Source organism: Synchiropus splendidus, chromosome 6 (genome assembly GCF_027744825.2).
Source record: "Synchiropus splendidus isolate RoL2022-P1 chromosome 6, RoL_Sspl_1.0, whole genome shotgun sequence".
Lineage (NCBI taxonomy): Eukaryota > Metazoa > Chordata > Actinopteri > Syngnathiformes > Callionymidae > Synchiropus > Synchiropus splendidus.
The window spans coordinates 10119690-10135507 of NC_071339.1; the positions used below are offsets into that span (position 1 = coordinate 10119690).

The following is a 15818-nucleotide window of genomic DNA, read 5'->3' on the forward strand; positions in this document are numbered from 1 at the left end:
TTGCTGAAGTATTCTCAACATTTCCTCCTAATGTAAACACTGGCCAACTTTCACTCATGCAGCCTTTAAATAAAACATCAAGACTCTCCAAAACTTGGTCAGAGACTCAGAATACAGTGATCGGCATACGGCATACATTAACATTGTAAGACCTTTCATTACAAGTGGTACACCCACTGCTTCTTAAAGTTGCACAATGTGTTTTTGTTTTAAGGAAATATCATTACCAGTTATTTGGGCCTGCATGTGGCTATTCACTATATAACAAACTGTGGGGTGATGAACAGCTTTTGAAATGGCTCAGTTTCTGCTAAGTACCTTTGTGTTCCAAAGGCAGTGATTGTGTTAAAAACTACCGGTACGCTGTGCACTGGACCCATCAGTTCTCTGGCGATTGCCCCAGAAGGGAATTTGACCCCTGAATTCTGCTGGTGTAGACTTTTTTTTTCTTCTTCTAAATGCCCTACACATTCACCACTGCCCTTGTCTGGACACAAATGGATGATGACGTGCTTGTTGGGCTCTTAATTTTCCTCCATCGCAATCTCTTAAAATCATCCTCCATAAATCACACACACCCATTCATGCCATCAAGCACACACACACAGACACTCTTATCAGCAGTGTTCCTCACTTCACATTCCTTCTCTCTTTGACTCTTTTCTTTGTGTTTGTCTGAACATCTGTTAAATACAACATAGACATCAGCTACTAAGTGAAAGTTAGATCTGAGAGCTCCTACTATGAGACAGATTTTGACAATCAAGCGCTGTCTAGAAAGATAAAGGAGACCATTTAAGAGGAATTATAGGGAGTCCCCACCCTCTTCGTTCTCCCTCGCACATCACACTCCCCGGCTCGCTGCTGACCTTATTTGGTCATGTAATCACTGGAGGAGAGGGAGTGAACTGGGACAGAATGGATGCCGTCTTTATTTTTCTCCTCTTGTTGCCCTCCTTGTTTGAAGCGCTTCAGGGAAGAAGCACAGACAACTTTTTATTTTTAATCACTGAGGATACTGTATTGTGTGTGAAATGTGCTTGCTGTGCTGTGTGGGAAGAACAGGAAGTGAAACTGTGACAGAAAAGTAACTGTTTTGTTTTTTTTTTTGCCTAACTTTCTTTCATGCATATCACATCTCCAACAGTTTCTTTTATCAATGAATAGAATATCAGTTTCAGCTATTAGATGCTTGATACCATTTTCAATACATCATAATCAGAAATGAATAATTACCAAAAGATAAGCAAGACTATCAGATACTAACTTGCAAATACAGTACATGTGAAAATAAAGAGACGCGATAGATAATAAACATACGATAAACGCGATAGATAAGCCATGGTTGATCTTTTTTTGTTTAGAGTTGGGTCGTAGTTTGACTTCTCACTGCTTCAGTCTGTGTCTTAAAAACATGAGTCCTGTCTGTGAATTAAAGGCTGCTAGCCATATATAACAGAACTGCATTGTTCCAGCAGCAGCAAAACTTTATGGTAGTCTTTCCTCTTGGGCCAGTTTGGCTATCGCACTTTGACCTCTGGCATCTGCGAAGCATTTTTGACCAGGGGACTGCTGCTTACTAGATGTTTTCTCATCCGCCAAGCATTCTCTGGAATTCTTCAATGTTTTGAGAATCAGCAGGGTGTCGTGTCAGATTCAACGCAACTCAGATCATATTTGGAATCTTGCAGGTCACTGTGATCTTCATGCTTAAGTACTGACGTAGAAGTATATACGGCAACATGCAGTAAGATGAGTGTGTTGTCCCTCTAGTCATTTAGAACTCTGAAAGTTCTGTGCTGTTGCGTCAAATGTGACAAAAGTGTCTTGAATGACGAGACACCTGCAGTTAATTCTTCAAATGAAAAAGCAATTGTACACGTTTATTTTCCCTTGCAAAGGAATGACAGGAAGAAAAATGAATGCATGTATTGCAACTTCTTTCATTGCATTTCAACGCTGAAGTGTTTTGTTTATTCGTGGGCCACATTGGTAATTAGTACACTTTCATGTCATATATTCTAATTGTGCATTATATTTCCAGAGAAAATGTATTTTGATTTATTCTCCTTCCTGAGGCTCATTTTTTTTGTTCCTTCTCTACACACACTGTCTCACCTGAATTGCGATGGATACTGTAATGGTGTCTATAAGTCTTCCTTGGATTCTTTTGATCGCTGCTAGTTTCACTCATCTCTTTGTGCAGACTGTCTCTTCCGGCTTTGTCCTATGAACCGCTACTCGGCTCAGAAACAATTTTGGAAAGCAGCGAAGCCTGGGGGAAACACGGACGCCGTGTTGCTCAACAAGCTGCACGTGAGTGACGCGACGATGAGGTTGATTCTCCACCCCACTGTATCTATGTGGTCTCAGTCCACAGACCCAACAACTGAGAGTGAAAGGTTGGGTTAAAATCAAAAACAGTGGAGCAGATTGCCAACTCATTTTTGATCAAAGTATTCGTCACACCGCCTTTCGATGGGTTGGTGTTTATTTTTCTGAGTAAGAATTCTATTGTTTCCTTTTATAGACTACTCCCACTGGTTGTACCATGCTGAACATTGTCTTCTTTCTTCTCCTGCGAGACAATACCATTTAAAGCCATCTGACCACACTCATAAAATGCTCAAACCAAATCTCAGCCATGTTTCCATGGAGATTTGTGTTTTGGTTTCAAGAACATCCACTTCAACTGGACCTTTCTGGTTTTAATTTACGCTTCTCGAGACTCTTGAAAAGATTGTTCAGAGATGCAGACGTTGTCTGTTGTTTTACCCCTAACTTCAGAGTTCTGCCTTCCAGCATGCAGCAGACTTGGAGAAGAAGCAAAACGACTCTGAAAACAAAAAGCTGCTAGGAACGGTGATTCAGTACGGAAATGTTATTCAGGTTTGTTCATTTTGACCTTCTGTGACCTCCTGGTTTATGTTGAGGTTCCCTGATACCACATTTTTGCCAACCATGTACGAGCACTGACATTTGAGTACTTGCTCAGTAGCTATACAAATAAATGTCATACCAACAATTTAAAATTAGGATATTTTTGGAGGGTGGGCGGGGGTACATGTTCACCTGACCCCTTGTATTGAAATCATGACTCCATGTCTGCACTTTGTGGACACTAGTGGTGCAAAATACTAATATGCTCAAACATCTCAATAATTGATAATTGATATTATATTACTATTTTCACTGAAATATGGCAATACTTGATACTTAGCTACTTGGACATTCTGCTGTATTTGTGACATTTTACTAAGTATACCTGGACTGGCTTCATAACAATAAACTTGTTTTCATGCTTGTAATATTGTTCTGCATTATCTGATTTTCCCCCTTAAAATGATGGCTCTTGTAAGCAAATAGTGGCTCGTACTTATGTACTTCTCCCCTTCCAAATTGCTGGTTTCTGGAACATCTCCAACAAGCAGTCTGTTCCTGTGAGGTTCTGATGCTGAAATAGAGGCTGCCATTCTACTTCATGAATGACTGATATTGTTTGTTAAGCATTTGTTTTGCATCCAAATATAGTTTACCATGGATATTTCTACTTCAGAGGGTCATTTGTCTTTGTCCACTCCCCATTATCTCATCAGCTCCTGCATCTAAAGAGCAACAAATATCTGACGGTCAACAAGCGTCTGCCGGCTCTGTTGGAGAAGAACGCCATGAGGGTGATGTTGGACACGGCCGGGAATGAAGGTTCCTGGTTCTACATCCAGCCCTTCTACAAGCTGCGCTCCATCGGGGACAGTGTGAGTCTCTTTCTCTTATTAACAATGCTGTAGTGAGCTGCAGCCGTTCTGAAGGAACAGTGGCAGCACACCTGCGCTCTGTTTTGTAAACCTGTGCAGTGCACTTAAACCTACTTCCTGTATATGACTTACTTAATCCCACCTGTTTGTATTCAACTTGTGTACATGCATATTGTATCTCGGGGCATTAATCGCAATGCCATTAGTGAGATGACAGTGTTTCCTCTCATGCTGACATATACCCGAAGAGTCACATCACCGAAATTAATCTGAAATGCGAATCTGGTTTTACCGAGAAAGAAAAGTGGATTGCCGTGAACTGTAACATCCCCAGTCTCATGGATAAATAGTCAGGGAAGACTATGGATATCAACATTTTTCATGTCAGTCGTAACACATTTCCTAAACTAAACCTAAATCATCAACTATTTTACACTGCTGGATCTGAGTTCTGAATTAAATCACACGTACGTGCGGACAGAGAAACTCTGCGTGTCCAGTCCATGTTTGGGCTTCAGGAATCTCTTTGATCTCACTGCTAGAAGACTCCTGCCAACATTTCCTTGATTTTACCTGATTACAAAGCTGCTTTTGGCACTGAGAGTTCTGGACTGGTGCCCAAGAGCACCACTTTTGAGCTGTTCACCGTTGGCTCTGGCTTGGGTGTAGCCATCAGCGTTAACCGGCAGACTTCTCATTGAATACTATTTATGGATTGTCGCGACTTATATTCAGTTATTTGAACAGTTTAGTTTGACAGTTAAAATAGCTGCGTGTTGCATGCCGCAGTAATTTGAGGAGCTAAGGCTGCATAAGCTCTTCCATTTTCTTCTTGATTGACCTTAATCCTGCTCAAGGCATCACGGCTGCCCGCGCTTCCTGTGCTAGAAATACCGTGGTCCTTCTTATGTGCAACTCGTTTGTGTCAGTTATTGTGTCTGTGTGTTTGTGTGTGGCAGGTGGTGATTGGAGACAAAGTGGTCTTAAACCCAGTGAATGCTGGTCAGCCGCTTCATGCCAGCACTCATCAGTTGGTGGACAATCCTGGGTGCAATGAGGTGCGTTCCACGTTCATGCAGCATCCCAAATCAGATTACAGCTGCATGTCCTGCACATAAAGGCAGCTGACCTGTAAACATGAGTATATGTCCAAAATCATGTTTGTATTTCCTTACATTGAGCATCAAGGTGTTTATCAGCGTAACGTAGTGTTGTAACCATTAAATATTAATATACCACATTTGTCTGTCCAGGTGAACTCAGTCAACTGTAACACCAGCTGGAAGATCGTCTTGTTCATGAAATGGAGTGACAACCAGGAGGTCATCCTTAAAGGGGTTTGTGCTTATGAACAATTGTTTGTCTTAGTCTCCTCTAGTATATTGTAATTACAATGCAAGTACATTTTGTCAACCTCCCTGTAGCTCATTGATACATTGCATGCAGTGAAATCAACATTTTCCTCAAACTGCACAGAGATTTAAAAAGACCAGAATGAAACATTGTTGATAAACAAACAAAACGTTTGTTTATCAACATCTCATTCAGCCCCGCAGAAGACCGCAGAATGTATTCACGATGGCTTCATCAATGCTCTCATTCCATTGATCTTAAACACTCTCCAATTGATGCCAGCTACATATTTAAAAATGTCTCTGCTCTACCACTATCCTGTGCAATCATCATTGCTCTGTGTTCATATACAGGTATGTGACCTGAAAGAAAGTATTAGAGTGCAGCACACTTGTTGCTAGCATAACTTTAGTCGTCTTGTTGTCCCTTTGTGTTGCGGACAAAACAAATAAAGTCGTATGAATCATGGTTGTTGTAACTATGACGACAAACCACGCCACCATCCCTATATTCATATATGAGAGTTGGTCAGAAAAGAGTGACTTGCCTCTGAATACATGAACTCACTGATGTGTCAGGACGAAACACCCCGTGATTTATGTTTGTGTTGCATAATATTCTTGTGTGTTGAGTGGGCAGGTCGCTTTGTATAGTTACAGATCAGTAGCATCTGCCCACTCCTGTGCAGGTTATTGGTCAGCTATGATGTTAATTTATCTACATATTATTTTCAGTTAAAGGGCAAAAGCTTTTCAAAACTCTTGCTTCTAAGCACACGTCTGCTCTGTTTGGATCATGACAATGGCATGTTTCTCAGGGGGACGTTGTGAGGCTGTTTCACGCAGAGCAGGAGAAATTCCTCACATGTGATGATCACAGAAAAAAACAGTATGTATTTCTGCGCACTACTGGACGACAATCAGCTACCTCGGCAACCAGCAGCAAAGCCTTGTGGGAAATAGAAGTAAGACTTGCTGGGGTCTGGAATGAAACGGTGGCCTTCCACATTATCTTTCACGAGTCTGCTTGTACGTGCTCTGCTACCAGGTGGTGCAGCATGATCCGTGTCGAGGCGGTGCGGGATACTGGAACAGTCTGTTCAGGTTCAAACACCTGGCCACAGGGCACTACTTGGCTGCAGAGGTGGGTTCGACTCAAACTCACTGGCGCCACTTGCTGATGAATGAAAGTGGGTCCGATAAACCTGCTGTTACAAGTATGATGCAGCATAATGAGTCATATGTCACACTTTTAAGTGCCCATTTTCAGCTTTCTATCTCCCAAATAGTCAGTAAATTAATTTATTATTCGGTTCTACTTTGCTTAGAGGTCTCCTGCATTATGCATATTTACTACACTCAGAAGACATCAAAGTGGATTCATGAGGCTTCAAAGAAGTTCTGAATGTTCATAATGATGTATGGTGATTTATAACAAGGCTTACTCAGCATTGTAATGTCTAGCATTTGAAAGAATACTCTCATCTTATCTCCAGTATTATACTGTGTGGTTAACAACTCTTGAGGCCTTATAACTAGTTAAAGTTAAACTCACGATTAAACCTCAACATAAGTCATCATACATGATTCTGAACCTTCCTATCATCTTCTGTAAGTCTAATTAATGCATTACAGTGTCTTATGAATGTACTAAGGATACATTGTATTATTTTTCTTTCTTTCTTTTTTTTTTTTAACAAATAATTGTACCCCAATAATTGTATTTGTACAGACTGTCTTACCGTGGAAAAGCTATATTTTATGTTCATCTTTATTGTTGTGAGGTTTGCTGCCACTGAGAAATTCACTTCACTCTTCCACTTTATCATATTTCCAGGTCAATCCAGAGTATGAAGAAGAGTGCCTCGAGTCACGCTCCTCTGTAAGTACAAGTTCATGTCGAGTGTGTATTGAAGTGTGAATCAGATCTGAACAATTCAATTAAGTTCCACATTAATTTTCTATTCTAACTTAACAATAACGCACTCGAGAATGGTACAGGGAGAAGAAGATTTTTTAAATACTCGAGCACCGATGTGTTTAACCTTAATGACCAGCAGAGGGCTGACTCGGATAGCAGCACTGTTGCATGACGTTGAACGTCTTAGATAAAATGTGTGAAAAAGATGTCAAACAAAGTAAATGTCAACGTAGACATTTAAGCATTTATGTTGGTTCTTTTTGGCCACGTGTTTTGTTCCATCAAATTGTTGATGAATATACTGTGTATTTGCTTATTCCACGCTATAGCTGTATTATATAATAATAACAAGCAAAGGAAGTCAAAACAGAGCAGACAAGCTGCCTTTCTCCTGAAAGCGTTTTTACTGAGTTAATTATAAGTGTTGTCATGAGTCTGTTTTCTTCCAGCTGGACACAGAGCAGGAAGCCTTAAGAGCCCGTTTGAGAAACACTCAGGATAAAGTCATGTACACTCTGGTGTCTGTTCCCGAAGGGAATGATATTTCCTCCATATTTGAGCTTGACCCCACCACCCTGAGAGGAGGAGACTCACAAGTACCAAGGTTTGGAGTCCAGAATGTGACACAACTGTAGCTTACCTTATTTTGAGTTGACATGGCTGATATTTAAATGCGGTCAGTTGAGTTAAACGTAAGAACTATGGCTCGTGGTGTCACTTGTTCACCAGAGTCTTGCTGGTTAGTATTCAGACAAGCAGCTGTGAAAACGTATTTTTGCCATACTGTATACATAACATAAAATGGCAATTAGATTTGGAGCCTTTCTTTCTGTGGTTGATAAGCATGTCGCAAGTTTTTTTATTGGGTCAAAAACAATTGTTCATGGACAGCTGCGATCATGAGACCTTTTATTTGCACAGACTGCCTTTTGAGATGAGTCTGCAAGCTATCAGCTGGCCTAAATAATCCTGTTTATGCAACAGTCAGGGTCACACTTTCTTTTAATAACAAGGCATGTCAACAGACTGTTTAACGTAGACGTAGAGAGTATGGATAGTCGTAGGGAAAGTATAACTGCACTGACACAGTTGAAAGCCTAACATGCAAATAAAGTTATGTCACTGTATATGTGTTTTTTAGGAATTCATATGTTCGCCTCAGGCATCTGTGCACCAACACCTGGGTTCACAGCACTAATCAACCAATTGACAAGGACGAAGAAAAACCTGTTATGCTCCGTGTAAGTCACTGCCACAGTTTGTATCTAACAAAATTAAGCACTGCGCAACCCTCCTCCAAGCAACTCAGACGCAATACAATCTCCCATTGACAAAGTGTCCTTCAGAAAAACTGTGATTCGGGAAACTCCTAAAACTGCATCATTTGTTTTTGTCCCATTCCACGTATTTCCAAAAGATTTCTTCCAAATCCATTCATAACTTTGCGCATAAAAAGACAATGCCAACACAGTCGAAAGCATGACCTCCTTGGCAGCGGTAATAATTGTACTCCATTTTTTCATCACAGATTGGCACGTCTGCCTTGAAAGAAGACAAAGAGGCTTTTGCCATTGTTCCTGTTTCACCTGCCGAGGTCAGAGACCTTGACTTTGCCAATGACGCTAGCAAAGTTCTGGCATCCATTGCTGGGAAGCTGGAAAAAGGCACCATCACTCAGAACGAGAGACGGTAATAAACACACAGTGTGTGGCTTAAAATGGTGAATGATTTTAAGAGCTTTGGGTCGTGTGACTTTCTTTTCAGAGCGGTTACCAAGCTGCTGGAAGATCTTGTATTTTTTGTTGTTGACATACCCAATAATGGACAGGATGTTCTTGAGATCATGGTCAACAAACCCAACCGAGAGAGACAGAAGCTCATGAGAGAACAGAATATTCTCAAGCAGGTATGACAGTCATTGCATCTTGATCCGTCTCTAAAAATCTTAGTGAAGGCCGACCTGGTGATGCATTTTATCTTGGTGAACATAAACGCAATGAATTCAAGATTCTTGGTTTAATTTAAGAAGGACGGTAATGTCCAACAATTTGTAATATTCTGATGTTTATTTTACTTGGTGAGAAATGGACGAAACAAAGTGTGCTTGGATTCTAAATTATTGTTTTAGCTAGTTATTTTTTCTGGATAGCGGAAGCTCCGAATAAAATGTTTTGTGCTGTTTCTGCCCATTATAGTCATATTCCATCATCCATCTTCAATTAACCACCGTTATAATTTTTTTGTTATATATAGTTGCAGGAGACCTTTGAGGGTATGAACATAGGGTCAGTTTGCCAAGGGTCATTTTATCCCCATTACACACAAATCCTGCTTGTATTCAGTCGCATAGAAAATTCAGGTGGCCCTGAACACATTATCCACACGGATCCTAGATATCATAGATCAGCGTTTCACCCAAGAGAGATAAAGCAAAAACAGTGAAAGCAAACTGGAGATTTGACATGCGTGCTCCCCCTGACCCCTGAGCCTTGTGTGTTAATCATTTGAACATTCCAATTCTATGACGTATGAGGTTGGATCCTATGTAGGTAACCTCTTTTTGCCTTGTTGCTGAAGTCTTGGGTGATTTAGAGTATGAAATGTTATTCAGTAAAGCAGTAGCTAACGTCACTGTTGAGCTGTAGTGCTGAGACTGTGGAGAGGTGAATCAGCCGATGGAGAATGAGCTAGACCTGAATCATAAACTTGTTGTTCATAAACATGTTTACGCGGCACACACATCTGAAAACATATAAGAGAGTCCTCTGGTGGTAGGACATTCTGAACTGACTTTCATACTATAGCTCTCTTGTTACACATGAAGTGCTGCTGTTGTGTTTATTTACACATAACCTAATTATTAAAGGGTTTTTCTCTTCCCTATGTGTTGCGGTGTGGATGCGACACGCACAAAGACTTTGACAGTCGTTTCACCTCACTACAAAAACACAGTCCTTGTGAGCTCTCCTGTGATTCCTGTTGTCAAATATTGTTCTTGTCATCAGATATTCAAGCTGCTGCAGGCTCCATTCACAGACGGTGGTGATGGGCCGATGCTACGACTGGAAGAGCTGGCCGACCAGCGTCATGCCCCGTTCAGACACATCTGCCGCCTCTGCTACCGAGTTTTGCGTCACTCCCAACAGGACTACCGGAAGAATCAGGCAGGTGTTGTCAGGCCCAATAAGCTATGACCCACTTTGTATGCAACATCTTCACATTGTATTTCATAATGGCAGCACATTGTTTATTTCTGTTTCACTGTCTGTTCTGTTTCTATCTCTGAATTGTCAATGAAAAATATTGAAAGTTAGTCATTATAAATGAGTTGTTGTCAGATCATCGCATTCTTTAAGGATGCATGTATTTAACCCCTCCTTCATTCTCGCAGGAATACATTGCCAAGCAGTTCCGCTTCATGCAGAAACAGATTGGCTATGATGTCCTGGCAGAGGACACCATCACAGCTCTGCTCCATAACAACCGCAAGCTGCTGGAGAAACACATCACTGCTGCAGAAATTGACACATTTGTCAGTCTGGTCCGTAAGAACCGCGAGCCCAGGTTTGTGATGTCCTCACAACACGCAATATGTGTAGAGTCAGACTGAAAATGTCTTTTTTGACACAATTTTATTTAGTGTGGTGATTTGGTAAGGGGTCTCCATCTGAACACATTAAATTTATCACATTAATTTTCTTCATTCTCAGGTTTACAGAAAGTCTTAGTTTTCAAGGTTAAATATGTTTTTAGGAACAGATACCCATACTGTTTTATTTTCTGCACAGGTTCTTGGATTACTTGTCCGACTTGTGTGTGTCGATGAACAAGTCCATCCCAGTCACACAGGAGCTCATCTGTAACGCAGTCCTGGACCCAGCTAATGGCGACATCCTCATCGAAACTAAGTAAGTCCGTTTAATTTTTTATTTTCCAGATAAAAAAAAAATCACTTTTCTACTGTAATTGGACATTGTTACTGAAAAATGAAGCACAAAACTATAAACAACTTAAATGGCTCTACAGCCATTTAGAGGATATTCTGCTGCCGCTTCATCTCTAGATGGTCTTTCTGAAGGAATAATGCTCATTTCAATTATTGATAAATACCTTACATGACAAACTATATGACATTTCTTGTTCATTATTGTTACGTTATACTTACTATTCCGTCAATATTTCTTCTTCCGTTTGACAGAGAGGAGCATAGGGAAGATCACTTCTTATCCTATCTTCCCCTTCTTTCCACTTTCCCTATTTTTCAGAACAGCGGTTGTGTGTAACTTTGTCTAGCTCAGTGTGAGGCGATTATTCCTCCACCTATATGTGTCAGATATCCACCCCATTTGCTCAATGTAAACGCACATTTTGACCAATCACGCGTGACTTCTACAAAAAGAAAATGAACTAAATCCATAAAGCGGCTTGTGTATATACCGGCATCACTCAGTGGACAGCGATTTAAAGTCTTGCATGTTTTCTGTCTCATTTGTCAACGTTCAAAATTATTCATATGTACACCACATGAATTAAAATTATGATTATCATGATTATTGTTGTTATTATTTTGTTGTTGTTTACAATAGAAACTAAAATAACCAAATTGTTGACGGCTTGAATTGTTGACATGAAAGTCACTAGAACAGACTTGGTAACAGAGAATGTGTTTAAATCTGAAAAAAATAAATTAATTAAATTATTATGTAATAGTCCTGCCTTTAGCACACAGCAGGATGCATGGGCTGTTTTCTCCACGACTGGTCATTAAATGCTGCTGAACAACAATGAAATATTGATGTCCTTGAGTGAAAACTAGAATTACCAAAATAGCTGTCATCTGATAGCAACATGGCATGAAGAAAAGGCCAAAAACAAACTTAATGGAGGATAACTCCTCTTTATATCACGGCTTCCTTTGAAAGAGTAACTGTCCAAACCCAACTTTCCTGACTCACACAAGTCCTTTCATCATGATAATGTGCTGTTTTTAAATTATTGCTTTATAAAGATCTCTTTAAAGGGTAAAAAACCTGACTCCGCCTCCAGCGCTGCTCTGACCCCGCCCACCTCCTGAGTAGATCCAACCATGTCTGCTTTGCAATTTTGTTATGCACATTCGAATGTAAATATCTCAATTCGTAGATTTTTGTGCATACAAAGAACAGATCTGTATGTGTTCTTTAGGGATCCAATGTCACATTAAGAGATACTCAAATGTATAAGTTATGACACTTATTGGAAGTGTCACTCCACATCTGACGGGAAAAACATTTGGGATTGTCATAGTTGCTCAACTCTTGTCTGACTGAACACGGACCACATAAAGCTCCCTGACCTGACTTAAAACAGCCCTTCCTTAAATTACATGATATTTTGGATGTTGTTTTTGGTGTTCAATGTTGATTGTGTTGTCTCTCATGACTCTCATTGGTGTCATTTTTCAGACTGGTGCTGTCTAGATTTGAGATTGAGGGCGCACCTCTAGGGGAAAACTCTGTCGAATCCGAAGAGGACGAGGAAGAGGTGTGGTTGTTCTGGAAGGACAGCAACAAAGAGATCCGCAGCAAAAGTATCAGGGAGCTAGCACAAGATGCCAAGGAGGGCCAGAAGGAAGACCAGGAAGTGATCAGTTACTACAGGTAGCTGAATGGAGTTATTTTTTTGCAAAAACTTGATGTTTGTCAGCACTTTCATTGATCTTTTGCTCCCTCATTTAGGTACCAGCTTAATCTTTTTGCCCGGATGTGTTTGGACCGACAGTACTTGGCAATAAACAAGATCTCAGGTCAGCTGGACGTAGACCTGATTCTGAGATGCATGTCAGATGAGGACCTGCCGTATGACCTCCGTGCTTCATTCTGCCGCATGATGCTGCACATGCATGTGGATCGTGACCCTCAGGAGCAGGTCACTCCTGTCAAATATGCCCGACTTTGGTCTGAGATTCCGTCCGAAATTGCCATTGATAAGTAGGTTTGAATGTCATCAACCATGTTTGGTTTCTGCTCAGTTTTATTCACCATCTCTCGCTTCGCTGCAGTTACGACAATGATGGAACTTCGAAAGATGAAATCAAGGAGAGATTCTCTCAAACAATGGAATTTGTGGAGAACTACCTCAGAGACGTGGTCTGTCAGAGCTTTCCCTTCGCCGATAAGGAGAAAAACAAGCTCACATTCGAGGTCGGTGAACAAGACAGACAAGTGGATAACAGACAAAAGGGTGAAGTTACACAGTCCTTCCCCTCTTTTTAGGTGGTGAATCTCTCCAGGAACCTGATTTATTTTGGATTCTACAACTTCAGTGACCTGCTGAGACTCACAAAGATCCTTCTGGCCATCCTTGACTGTGTGCACGTCAGCAACATTTTCTCCTTTAACAAGCTGGAGAAGGGAGATGAGACTAAAAGTACTAACACCATCAGTGATATTTTAATCTTTCCTCTGTATTTCCTCTGCATCACCATGCTTCTGTGTGTTTGTAGGCAGTAATGTGATGCGGTCCATCCATGGTGTGGGGGAGCTCATGTCTCAGGTCGTCCTGCGAGGAGGCGGCTTCCTCCCGACTGCTTCAGTCAGTAACAGCAGTGGCAGCGCGGTGAAGACTCAAACAGAACCAGAAAAACAGGACATACTTGTCATGGACACCAAGCTCAAAATCATTGAAATTCTCCAGGTGCTGGATTGTTAGCTCCTTTTTTTTGTTGTAATTAGAAGAAATGTGATTTTCAATATCACTTTTCTCTTGATGCTCTAGTTCATCTTGAATGTGCGCCTGGACTACAGGATCTCCTGTCTGCTGTCCATATTCAAGAGAGAATTTGATGAGAGTAACTCGCAGAGCGAGTTCCCCATTTCAGGGAACATTGAAGGTCCAAACAATATGCCAGGTCAGATAAACTACAGCTATACCTCCGTCTGTCATCTGAGAAATTATCAAATGTTCTTGTATATGTGGTTTAGGTGCTCTTGATTTTGAGCACATCGAAGAGCAGGCAGAGGGAATATTTGGCGGGAGGTGAGTGCACTTTAATTACTGAAGGATATGTGTGAAGTTGGTGCAGGAACTCTCACTGTTCTTTCTCTCTGAAGTGAAGAGAATACTCCTCTGGATTTGGATGATCATGGCGGCCGCACCTTCCTCAGAGTCCTTCTGCACCTGACCATGCATGACTATCCCCCTCTGGTGTCCCGAGCTCTTCATCTGCTCTTCAGACACTTCAGTCAAAGACAGGAAGTTCTGCAGGCTTTTAAGCAGGTACCAAGTACCACTGGTCAACTTTATTGTCTTCAGAGCATGATCTGTGCTGATGGACTTAATGAAACAAAAACATCATCTAAGATGTCATACAAAAGGATGAACAAGGTTTTTCATTTCTGGCACTACAGGTCCAGTTGCTGGTCACCAGTCAAGATGTGGAAAATTACAAGCAGATCAAGTCAGACCTGGATCAGCTGCGCTCCATTGTGGAGAAGTCGGAACTGTGGGTGTACAAGCGTCAAGGGCCAGATGAAGGCATGGATGGAGGGGAGGGGCTTTCTCCTGAGTCCGAGCTTAAAAATGTTGAGTATACGGAACCAAATCAAACTGGTAGCTTAACCATGTGATGTAGGAAGCTAATACACTTTAAAAGGAAATGTGTCTGTGAATGAGCAGTAACTTAACATCACTGTGTTTCTAGGGCGACTCTGGAGGCACAGCCAAGCCCAAGAAAGCAGAAAGCACCAGCAGCTACAACTACAGGGTGGTTAAAGAGGTAACAACCTTGTTTGGGTAAAGAAATGTGTGCATGCATACAATCAGAACCCCGGTATTTCAACTTCACTGTATTGACCTTCCAGATCCTTCTGCGACTCAGCAGGCTGTGTGTTCAGGAAGGGCTGTCAGGCAGGAAGAGCCGAAAGCAGCAGCAGAGGCTCCTGAGGAACATGGGTGCCCATGCTGTGGTCCTGGAGCTCCTCCAGATTCCATATGAAAAGGTAATAATCACAGTGACGCCCAGTGAGTAACTCTACATGTCAGCCATTGTTTTTTCCAGGGAGAGGATTTGCGAATGCAGGACATCATGAAACTAGCTCATCAGTTCTTGCAAAACTTCTGTGCGGGAAACCAGCAGAATCAAGCTCTTCTACACAAGCACGTGAATCTGTTCCTCAACCCAGGAGTGAGCTACATTTTTTCCCTGTGACTGAGCTCAGTTCTTCTACCAAGTTCTTCTTTAACTCTTGAATTGCTCTGCAGATTCTTGAAGCCATTACCATGCAGCACATATTCATGAACAACTTCCAGCTGTGCAGTGAAATAAATGAGAGAGTGGTTCAGCACTTCGTCCACTGCATCGAGACTCATGGCCGCAACGTCCAGTACCTTAAGTTTCTGCAGACCATCGTCAAAGCTGAAAATAAGTTCATCAAAAAGTGTCAGGACATTGTAATGGCAGAGGTATTGATCAGCTCTCGATCATCAATCATGTCTAACCTCTTTAATGTTTGGGTTTTTTTTTAATTTTATTATTCTCAGTTGGTAAATGCAGGTGAAGATGTTTTGGTCTTCTACAATGACCGAGCTTCCTTCCAGTCACTGGTTCAGATGATGAGATCAGAGAGGGATCGCATGGATGAAAACAGTCCTCTTATGTACCACATCCACCTAGTGGAGCTCCTGGCAGTCTGTACTGAGGGGAAAAATGTCTACACTGAGATTAAATGTAACTCCCTTTTACCTCTGGATGACATAGTGCGAGTGGTGACCCATGAGGACTGCATCCCTGAGGTGAGACAAGTCAACAAC

At 41.4% G+C, this 15818-nt stretch overlaps 1 protein-coding gene across 8 annotated transcripts in view; it reads left to right on the forward strand.

Moving 5' to 3' along the window:
- itpr1a (inositol 1,4,5-trisphosphate receptor, type 1a) overlaps positions 1-15818 on the forward strand; it is a 67145-nt gene that overhangs the window by 11690 nt on the left and 39637 nt on the right. For all 8 annotated transcript variants that reach the window (XM_053869240.1, XM_053869241.1, XM_053869245.1 and 5 more), the window contains exons 4-32: positions 2207-2316; positions 2803-2889; positions 3597-3755; positions 4715-4813; positions 5009-5092; positions 5926-6072; positions 6156-6251; positions 6945-6989; positions 7478-7632; positions 8170-8269; positions 8557-8717; positions 8793-8934; positions 10034-10192; positions 10420-10592; positions 10817-10936; positions 12473-12667; positions 12746-12997; positions 13069-13210; positions 13283-13436; positions 13513-13703; positions 13785-13917; positions 13991-14045; positions 14120-14285; positions 14417-14590; positions 14710-14784; positions 14870-15007; positions 15067-15192; positions 15270-15470; positions 15549-15800. In XM_053869240.1, the coding sequence (XP_053725215.1) occupies positions 2207-2316; positions 2803-2889; positions 3597-3755; positions 4715-4813; positions 5009-5092; positions 5926-6072; positions 6156-6251; positions 6945-6989; positions 7478-7632; positions 8170-8269; positions 8557-8717; positions 8793-8934; positions 10034-10192; positions 10420-10592; positions 10817-10936; positions 12473-12667; positions 12746-12997; positions 13069-13210; positions 13283-13436; positions 13513-13703; positions 13785-13917; positions 13991-14045; positions 14120-14285; positions 14417-14590; positions 14710-14784; positions 14870-15007; positions 15067-15192; positions 15270-15470; positions 15549-15800 (4091 nt within the window). The remainder of the gene's footprint in view (positions 1-2206; positions 2317-2802; positions 2890-3596; positions 3756-4714; positions 4814-5008; positions 5093-5925; positions 6073-6155; positions 6252-6944; positions 6990-7477; positions 7633-8169; positions 8270-8556; positions 8718-8792; positions 8935-10033; positions 10193-10419; positions 10593-10816; positions 10937-12472; positions 12668-12745; positions 12998-13068; positions 13211-13282; positions 13437-13512; positions 13704-13784; positions 13918-13990; positions 14046-14119; positions 14286-14416; positions 14591-14709; positions 14785-14869; positions 15008-15066; positions 15193-15269; positions 15471-15548; positions 15801-15818) is intronic.